At 33.3% G+C, this 11,027-nt stretch overlaps 1 protein-coding gene across 2 annotated transcripts in view; it reads left to right on the top strand.

Moving 5' to 3' along the window:
- The window catches only part of LOC117170683 (zinc finger protein 600-like), a 168,495-nt gene that overhangs the window by 155,364 nt on the left and 2,104 nt on the right, over window positions 1–11,027 (top strand). Inside the window, exon 4 of one of the 2 annotated variants that reach the window (XM_033357647.1) lies at window positions 5,102–5,336. The exons of the other annotated variant lie outside the window; for it this stretch is intronic. Within the exon in view, the coding sequence (XP_033213538.1) occupies window positions 5,102–5,323 (222 nt within the window). The 3' untranslated portion in view covers window positions 5,324–5,336. Of the gene's footprint in view, window positions 1–5,101; window positions 5,337–11,027 lie in introns of those variants that run through there. 2 annotated transcript variants of the gene reach the window in all.

The following is an 11,027-nucleotide window of genomic DNA, read 5'->3' as shown; positions in this document are numbered from 1 at the left end:
CAAGGATAAGGCTGCTTACTCTGAGAGGTCGCCTGGTATCCCAGAGTCACCGTTCTAGACACCTCACCCAGATGCCATTCAGCTTTCGGCACGGTTTTCACATTTCCGCTTGGGGGTTAATTCCTTCGGGGCCACCCCTGGACAATTGTCCGCGACTGCCTATTTATTTTTGTAACCATATTCAGCAGAAACCCTTGGTACAGGGACCCTCTATCCGCAACCCGAGGACGCGTTCGGTGGTATATATATATATATATATATATATATATATATAAAATTCCAGTCAATGCATATATTTGGAGTTCATTCATATGTCTTTATATTGAACTTTTTTTTAGAAAATAGGAATCATACTTTAATCAAAAAAAGTAATTATAGACTTGCCAGAAAGGCCATTATACGTCAGAAATATCAGGATCTGCAAGTGGTCGTTCGATGTCAATGAAACTTGAGTTTTTTCAAAATCAAAAACTAATAAAATTCTACATCGAACTGTCATGATCGATTTTTGGAAACATTTAAATATTTTATCTATTAAGGCCATGTAACGAGTGGGTCACGCGACCAGATTCCTATCTTACCGACATTTTTTTATCTCCTGACTTATTTAAACACGAAGTGCCACATCGAGTTGAAAATTTGGGATTCTAAATAAGAAGTACTAAGAAAGGTGGGGCTGGTCCTAAATTTTTATAATGATGAAAAAAGTTTTTTTTATAAATATTATTTTTTTGCTTTTTTCATAATTATTAAAATGTATAACCAGACCCACCTTTCTTAGTTCTTCTTATTTAATATCCCAAATTTTTAACTCGATCTGGCACTTCGTGTTAAAATAAGTTAGGAAATAAAAAAATTGTCGGTAAGGTAGGAATCTCGTCACGTGACGCACTCGTCACATGGCTTCAAGTAATAAAATTTTTAAACAAATAATTTGCTTTTTAAGTAAATACTTTTTTAGTAAATACTTGAATACATTCAAAAATAGCTAGAAAACATGAAGCAACTATTCGAAAAATATATGCAATAGTCAGTGATTCGTCACTTGAATCGCCCTAAATTTCAAAAATGTATAGTCAAATTTGTTCTACGCAATCGATATATGATTATTCCTGTATAAGTAAAAAAAATTTAACATAGTTGTGCCAGAAATAAAATCTTTGAAAAACGTCGTTTTTCTATGTTTTTAGGAATAAAAATAATATTGGAAATGATGTAATTTCAAATGAAAAATAAAATTTGTCATGCATACGTTTTTAAACTTTAAAAAAAGCATTTAATTCAAACATTCTTTCTGCTATCAAATTTTTTCTTACTATCTCTTTTTACCAGTTTAAAACAAATGGTTGAAATGGAAAAAAATTGTGGTTTTTTTTTAGGAAAACATTATCTAGTACTCTTAATGTTTCAAATTTGAAAAATAATTTTTCTATGGCTGCAATCGTTAAAGAAATTTCTTAAAACAATAACGTTGTTCGAGCAAATAATTATATTTGATGATTATGTGGTTGTTTTTTTACTTGTAAACAGTATAGTTGTAGAAAATGTTTTTCCCGATAAAGTAATCCATAATTTATTAAAATTGAACAATTTTTTTTAAATTCGTAAGAAGCGATAGTAATTACAAAAAATATTATTAAAATTTTTAGAGCGAGTTTAGTGTATAGATTAAAACTCAATATATTTATAGGGTCCAAGAAACAAAGTTTGTCTATATATTATGCTGTTTTAAATTAAAAAATTATTAAAATTATTATATATTTTCATCAATTTCTGTTTTTATTCTTCAACTAAGATTTAAAAAATTTTAACGGTCTTTACAAAATAGAGGGAATAAAAAAATAGTTTTTGTATCTTGTTAAGGACGTTTCATTTTTTTTTTTAACTGTCTGGAAAATTGTAATAATTAACTAATGCCAATTAATATTACTTGAAATAATATTACATGACATATTATTATATATTTTTTGTTTAATTTTTAAACTTTTGGGGAAAAAATCTTAAAAAGGTACCTAATTTATCTATTCGAAATTCAAGAACACATAAATGCGATCAAAATAGTTTCACTCTTCTTTTATAGCTATACTGTACTTTGTATGTGTACAAAATTTAATTTCGTCGAATGATTTAATCGAATTTTAACTCTTCATTAAAAAAAAAAAGTAATTATTTACAATCTACATTGAAAACATATTTGAAGATGATGAATTCTCTGGTAGAGATTCTTCTCTCGGTGAATGAAACCATTTGAAAAGTTCCATTAAAGTTTTACGAGTAGAAAACTGTTTCTCGCATTTTTCACATCCACATTTTTTCTTTCTCGTCTCTAGTATAATAGTGTGCAAATGTTTAAGATCTCGAATTAAGTTAAATTTATTGGAAAAAGTAACAGACAGGCTTCACACTCTTGCATGTTTGCATGTACGCAAACACAACTTGACTGGAAAAGCGCATGTGCGAACGAAACCTCAGAAATGAGCCGAAGATAGCCGACCGGAGAGTTGCAGACAGATCCCCTCGTGCCCGGCGGGAGGCTTTCTCAGGCTAGGTCAACCCCTATGGGGAAAAATGGCACCGTCGCGAACTATGACGCGCGAGCCAAGAGGCAGCGAAGGGTACAGAGCTGCCCGAAACAGATGGCATTATTTCAGTTCAGAAATCGGGTTGCGGGGTGCAGAGGCAGCAATGCCAGCATACACTTCCGCCATACTGCTCAGAATGATTGCAATGGGTGGAAAGAACGCGAAACAAAGCTTTACAAATAGATTTAATGCATTGACGATGATTCATTATAATAAAAGCGAGGTGTTTCGGGTTTCAATTGTGTGCAAAACTACGAATCTTGCCAACGTTTCGTGAACATTCCAGTTGACTTTTTCTGGGCTTAGCTGCACTTACTTTTCAGCCTCACTTCCATAAGTTATCCCAGTAGAAATGAACGCAATGTTCATAAAACGTCGGCAAGATTACTAATTTTGCACACAATTGAAACCGGAAACACCTTCTTTTTATCATAAAGCTTTACTCAGCCACCCGATTATATATTACCCAGCCTTACTTATTAAAGTAATAAAAATACTGGTGCCCACAAGAGCAAGATATACATGAATACGTGCAGTAACACATGGACGCTGACTTATTTTCACTACCCGATACAAATGGCGCTAAAAACGGGACCAATTTTTGCCCACGTAGTTGACCTAACCCAGTATATGTCCCTCGTGTCCCGCGGAGCGTTCACATGATCGAACTAATCTATTGAGGTTATTTTTCTCAAAGGTATATCAGAAATTGTGATACCTAGGAATGCTATTATTAAATCCCAGATTTATGTTCCAATCCCAGTAATAAGCGTTGAATTCAGAAGAATTAAGAAATTGTATTCCTATGAATACGCGATTTTTACTCCGTCTAAAACTCTCCCAACGGGTACAGAAAAAGTGCAAATCCTATTACTCTCAATAGACTTAGTAAAATTTAACGGAAGTATTTATTTAACCTATTCTTCATCATTAAATATTTTTATAACTTATAAATTCAAAAAACATTTTAATTTATATTTATTTATATTTTAATATTGTATTATATTGAAAACATGTTCTCTTTTAGAGAATAGGTAACTATGCGACGGTCGCTATGGAAATATGAGTAAATTAGTTTCTAAGATATCCTATTCTTATAATGGCATTTTAGGCAGATAGAAAAATCGCGCATTCAGAAGAATAGAATAATCTTCACTTTTACGCTGAAATCTGAAAATATTAATTTTTCTCTATTCAACTCTTATTACCGGGATATTCCTTTTTTGCGCTTAATACTCATTTAACAAAAATTTGCTTTGTTTTCCCCTCAGAAAGTGCAACAGCAAACACAACTTATTCATATTTTTGTAAATTTCAGAATAAAGAACATGCACTATATGTCTGTTTGTGTGAGATACAAAAAAGTGACGGTAAGTTAAGGATAATTAGTATAATCTTAAATCTTAAATTAATGTCACTTGTTTGTATTCTGTACAAATAGACCATTCACTGGATTAACTTGTTACATATTTTTATTATAAACATTACGAAAAATATGAGCAAATTGTGCTTTTTGCATAGAGCATTATTTTATTTTTTGAATGTGCTAATTTTCCATCAGGAAAAGTGCCCATCGAAAGAATAGGTTCATCTCCACCCTGGCGGACCGAAGGAACCGAAAGGAACCTCTACAAAGTATCCTTAAAGACCCCACTGAGTCCCCCTTTGGTTCCTTCTTAAAAAACTCAACAACAAAAAACAGCAAGATCAACTTTTAAATTGTTGAAATTCGGATTCGACGTTAAAATTTGGATTAGGAACTCACGGAATAATCGCAATACTTTTCCTTGCAGCGTTAAAAACTTAACAAAGTAAAATACCTGTCAGTTACATGGGCCGAAGCCGGCTTCAAGCGCATCCTCTTTTAGTCGCTATTAATAAGCGTTCCGTCGGTAACTTTAAGAATTTTGTCTGGGTGTTAGCGCCACTCAGTAGAAACCTCAGACAAGAAAGCTGTGATGCAAATGAAAGAAGTCGAGCAGTGTTCTTGAGATTACTAGACGAGATGCCAGAACTAAAGGTAAAGGATTTATTTAAATTATCATTTTTCATATTATTCTTATCGGAAAAGGTATTACATTGGTGTAAAATTAGACATATAAATTATTAGGTATATTTATTTTATTTATTTGCTAATTTCGAATTTTATTTTTAAACTTCGCGCCCAACATACTACATAAGCTATTATGGATCCGCTTGAAGTCACCTTCAGCAGAAGTTAATGGCATTTTTTGAAATTTTTAAGGCTGCAAAAAAAAAAAGAATTCCGATTACTCCGTGAAAAAAGCCCCCCTTTCTCCACGGTAAACATGCACATAAAGTGACAGTTTGAGGTCGTTAAAACATAATCGTCCTTATTCAGATGTCATTCTTTTAATTTCACAATTTATTTTTCGTTTGAAACGAGAAATTACTTAATTATTTTAACATATTCCTAATATGTATCAAGATATATTGTTCTGAATTACTTGAAATAGTTAAACACGGGATTTCACAAAATTGTAACTGAATTTTTCCAGTCAGTGTATAACGAGAAGCAGAAAGATAAGCTCACAGCATTGGAAAGCATCTACATCAATAAAGAATTTTCCTACAACAGCGAAGAAAATCAGCTCGAGTGCACTTTGAAGATACTCTTTGGTCTCCCGGAAGAATACTACTTAACATACGAAGACATTACCCAGGCAAAGGAAGAACCAAAAAAATTTCTACTTTCCCACCTACCACTACTAACAGTTTAGAGAATGTAGGGTTTAAAATGTCCTTCTATTCGTAATACCGTTGCATCATTTTATAATTGAATATTTTATAATTCAATATATTTATTTCATCTACTGTCAGTTTGTTCAAAGCGAATAGGGCGCATTACAAAAATTACTAATGGTTGATTGCCAACATTGTTAGCCTTTTAGAGTAAAAGAGATCTACTCTCACCGCTCCACTGGGAATCAAACCACAGAACTTCCGATTGCAACTCGGATGCTTTTCCATTAAGACATTAGGAGATCGGAAGAAGAATCCTTTTTTATGAATATACGCTACCTCAAGCCAAGTGTTACATTTATGATACGAGTAATTTAAAGGAATCGTTATTATCATCAGTGATAATTATCCTCCATCAGTGTAGATATCTTTTGCACCACCGTGAAAATAGAAAACAACCTATGGACCTAATTAATTCTTCAAACAACAGAAAATACTTAACGTCATTTATAGACAAGAGCGAAAATAAATGTCTTTAAATTTAAAAATTAATTTTTGTCTGCAAAAATGTCGATTCTCGCTGCTCCATAGGGAATCGAACCACATAACTAAGTCGAACCACATAACTAAGTAAGTCGGATGTTTTCCCATTAAGATATTAGGAGATCGAAAGAAGAATCCTTTTTCAGAAATATACGCTATGTCAAGCCAGGTGTTACATTTATGATCCAAGTAATTTAATGGTATCTGTATTCTCATCAGAAATAGTTACCATCGATCAGTGTAAATATCTTTTTCACCACCGTGAAAATCGAAATCAAGCTATCGATCAAGTTAACTCTTCAAATAAAAAAAATACTTAACTTCATATTAGACTATGGAAAAAAGATTTAAAAAATTTTAAGATTACATTTTTTCTGAAAACATCTTTACTCTTCTCGCTCCACTGTGAATTGAACCAAAGAAATTCGGATTTGCCGTCGAGTGATTTCCGATTAAACTATTAGAGAGATCGAGAAAATAATTTTCCACAGGGAATCGAACGACAGAACTTCCGATTGCCAGTCGGGTGCTTTCCCATTACGCTATTAGGAGATCGAAAGCAGAATTCCTTTTCAGAAATATACGCTATGTCAAGCCAGGTGTTACATTTATGAAATAGCTACCATCGATCACAGTAGATATCTTGTTCACGAATGTTGAAATAGAAAGCAACCTAACGATTATATGAACTCTTCAAATAACAGAAAATACTTAACGTGATTTTTAGACTAGATAGAAAATAAATGTTTTTAAGTTTAAAAGCTAGATTTTTTCTGAAACAGCATCTACTCTCATCGCTCCACTAGAAATCGAAACAGCAAAAGCAATTGATAGGCTCACTGCGGACGCAAAATAGCAGCCTTCTACAAGCGGCACACAGAACCCAAAACACTTAATCGTCGTCCGGGATTTAGGCCTGCCCCCGCACAGCAGTCTGGAATAGGAATTTACTGTTCATAATCGCCCACAGGTCGTATTTCTTAACCGATTTAAAAGTTTTTTTAAGAAATGCTCAGCAATTAATTTTTAAGAGCATTGTGGTTTGCTTTTTTAAAATTTTTTCACAGAGCAACAATATATAAACAAATATAGTGACAAAATTGACCATTTCAGCTTTGTGAATTTTTATCTCAAGAAAAAATACAGATAGAAACTCACTATCAGCCGGAATTATTGCACATGCATTCATAGAACATAATTAATTTTAATAATATTTAACGTAATTATTATAAACAATTTCTATAAACAAATTCTTTATAAACGAGTTTTTCTCATAGCTGAATTGATTTTTCTGAACAAAAGTGATTTATTAAAGTGACTAACCAACGAAATTAAATAAAGAATAATTTATATGATTGTTATAAACAATTTTTTAAACAAAACTATGATTTATTTTTTTTACATGCGAAAAGGACGGTTTTCCACTGAAATTATCCGACAATAAACTAACAGTGATTCCAAAATTGGATATGGGACATTAAATAATAATTTGCGTAATTGTTAATAACAATTTCTGTAGCAAACTGTCCATAGCAATAACGCTGTACTTGCGTTTTTAGAATTCACCTATCTTTCATTTGTTTTATGCAACTTCCTGAAAAATAAATTAGGTACAAGTGATAATAAGGTGCAATAACGCTGTACTTGCGAATTTAGAAGTCACTTATCTTTCATTTGCTTTGTTGGTAACTTCCTGAAAAACAAATGAAGAACAAGTGACTCTCAACTAAAAAGTACAGTTCCAGGTTCACCGCTAGGTGTGTATCTTTCGTATGCGCTCTCGCAAGAGAAATCATAATTTTCGTTTATATAACTGAGAGAGGCTCCGTTGAAATTATCTTTATATGATTTGCTTTTGGCGTCATTTTTAAATATCTTCTGCAGGTTTGTACATTTCAATTGTTTGTATTATTATTTCTAATAAAAAATGGACACTCTCAAGGTAGGTAAGAAGGTCCTTTGTGATTTTCTTATTGCCAATGAGAGTACTGACGTGCAAGGTTTGTTACGTTTCATGCAAACTTAGTACAATCTTGATCCTGGGCATCTAGAAATAGTAGCTAATCATTTAAATTTGTATTTTTTTACCTATATTTCAGAAAAAATGGAAAGAATGTTTAAGTATAAAAAGTCAGTTTGAAAAGAGGTTCGAAAAATGGCTAAAAACTGACTTCGTTGTTACTTTTTCTGGGATAAAATCAAAAGGAGGAAGAAAAAGTACGAATACAAAATTCGAAGATGCTTCTCCTGCGACAAAGAGACGAAAATTAATGTCCATTGAAGAGATTTTTACGGCTGTTGAGGATGCATTTCTGAAAAGTTTACGAAAGAGTAGAAGAAAAAAATTGCAAATGCTATAGTCGTTCTTTTGAATTCTGACGAAATTGAAAATTTAAACATTTCAGGTAAATCTGACTTTGAATCATTTGTGCCATACTCTTCAGAAAAAGCTTTAGCTTTAATGCAACAGGTCAGACTATCAAAGTATCAATATAATACTATTCACTTACAGGCCAAAGAAAGAAAGGATGACATTTATCCTCCATATGTGAATGTATTAGAGATTAAGAAGATTGTTATCCTTCAATTATTCGAGTATCGGAAGAAGGAGCCGTGGTTGAGATTCAGTCTCTCATTGATCACACTATTCAACGTTTTTTTAAAGATCCGAATTTATGCCTTCCGATTTCAGAGAATAGATTAAAAATCACTTATTTGGACTTTGAAATTAAATATGACATCGATGGACTGTCAACTGATGCAAAATATAATCACAAGTTTAATAACAACGATTTGATCGATGACTCTTTTTTCACAGCATCATTGGTGCCAACATTGTTGAGGGTAAAGCAAACGGGAGAAACAGTTTGGATAAATCCTCATAGTTCCTCGCCAAAACGTTGTATACCTATCATGATTAAATATGCAAAGGAAACAAAGGAATTAACGAAATCGGAAATCAAAAATATTAAGACACAAGTTCAGCAGCTTAGACCCACAACAATTACTACGACTAATGGTATGTATATAGTGACAACAGAAATGAAGCTAACTATACTGGATGCAAAAGTTTGTACAGCTCTCACTGATACTCCATCATCTTCTACTTGCTACATTTGCAAAGCGACACCATCACGAATGAATGATCTAGAGCGTGTAAAGCAGAAGAAAGAAATTGTATCCAGCTTAAAATTTGGTCTTTCTACTTTGCATGCCTGGATTAGGTTCATGGAATGTATACTACATATTGCTTATCGGTTACGAATCTGCAAATGGAGCATATGCAAGAAAGAGGATAAAGAAACGATGAAAGAAGCTAAGCAAATAATTTGCAACAAATTTCAAAAGAAGATAGGGTTAATAATTGATCAACCAAGTCAAGGATCTGGCAACTCTAATTGTGGTAATACGGCTCGTAGGTTTTTCTCGAATGTTGATCAAGTGTCAGAAATAACTGGAGTAAATAAAGAACTCATTAAAATGTTTAGAAACATACTACAAATGTTAGTTAGTAGGAGGAAAATTCCTCCTCTCTTTTTCAAAGAGTATGCTTTTAGGACAGCAAAACTGTATGTGAGCTTATATCCATGGTACTAGATGCCTTCTTTAGTTCATAAAATACTGCTGCATGGGGGAAAAGGTATGGAGAATATTATGCTGCGAGTTGGCATGTATTCCGAAGAAGCTTCTGAAGCCAGGAACAAGGATATCAAGTACATTCGAGAGTTCAACACACGAAAAATCTCTCGATTGCTTACTATGCACGACCAAATTCACAAACTCCTTGAGTCCTCAGATCTTTTCATTGCATCCTTCAAGCCTGAATGGGAAAAAGTTGAAGTTGAACTTGATCAAGAACGCGATGAACTAATAGAACAATTCGAATCTAAAAATGATTCGAGTTCTGAATCGTGATTTATTTATTTTAAGTTTTTTATAATAAAATTTTATAATAATCAGTGGAAAACCGTCCTTTTTGCATGTAAAAAAATAAATCATATTTTTGTTAAATAAATTGTTTATAACAATCATATAAATTATTCTTTATTTAATTTCGTTGGTTAGTCACCGCAATAAATATCACTCTAACAATTTCTGAAGAAAAAAACATTTTTTTCTACGAGGAAACGGCCGATTAGGAGACTTGTTTAACTAAATTGTTATAAACAATCTATATTGTTTACGAGGTGTGTTCAAAAAGTAAGGTGACTTTTCAATTTTCGCGGGCTACGTACATTCAAGTTTTTAATTTTTTATTTTGTTGTGTTGCTACACTCGTCACGATCATATGTTCACAGTTTTGACTATATAGCTTGTGTTGTTTTTTTGGCAGAAGCGTAAAAGGTTAGAAGGATTTGGTGTGCTCGGCGATTTTCTTCTTTTGAAAAAAATGGAGCAAAGAGTTTGCATTAAATTTTGTGTGAAAAATGGAATCCAGTGCTCTAAAACTCTTGAAATGTTAACAATTGCATACGGTGAGTCTACTCTGAGTAAGAAAAATGTGTATAAGTGGTACAAGCTGTTCCAAGAAGGCCGAGAGGATGTCGAAGATGAACTTCGCTCTAGACGTCCCAGCACGTCAACAACAGATGAAAACGTTCAAGCAGTGGAAGAAATGGTGTTGAAAAATCGCCGAATTACCATCAGAGAAGTTCCTGAAGATGTTAGCATATCGGTTGGCTCATGCCATGCTATCTTTTCGGACGTTTTGGACATGAGACGTGTGTCAGCGAAATTTGTTACAAAACTGCTTAGTTTGGATCAAAAGATCCATCGCATGACCATCGCTCAGGAGATGTTGAATGAAGTCAATAATGATCCTGATTTTCTCAAAAGGGTTATAACTGGGGATGAATCGTGGGTATATGGTTATGACGTCGAAACTAAAGCCCAATCGCCTTACTGGAAGCATCCTGAGTCTCCAAGACCGAAAAAAGCACGTCAAGTTCGGTCAAATGTGAAGGTTTTGCTCACTGTCTTCTTTGATTACCGTGGCGCAATGCATCAGGAATTCTTACCACAATGTCGTAGGTCAATAAGGAGTATTACCTTCAAGTTATGCGCCGTTTGCTAGAGGCGATACGCAAAAAACGTCCGGAACTTTGGAAAAACAATTCGTGGCTTTTGCATCACGATAATGCACCTGCTCATTCATCGCTGCTTGTGAAAGAATTTCTGACCAAAAACAGCACCACAGTC

Source organism: Belonocnema kinseyi, chromosome 4, assembly GCF_010883055.1.
Source record: "Belonocnema kinseyi isolate 2016_QV_RU_SX_M_011 chromosome 4, B_treatae_v1, whole genome shotgun sequence".
NCBI classification, from domain to species: Eukaryota; Metazoa; Arthropoda; class Insecta; order Hymenoptera; family Cynipidae; genus Belonocnema; species Belonocnema kinseyi.
The sequence above is the reverse complement of the archived record's forward strand: the minus strand, read 5'-3'. Positions and strand labels throughout refer to the sequence as shown.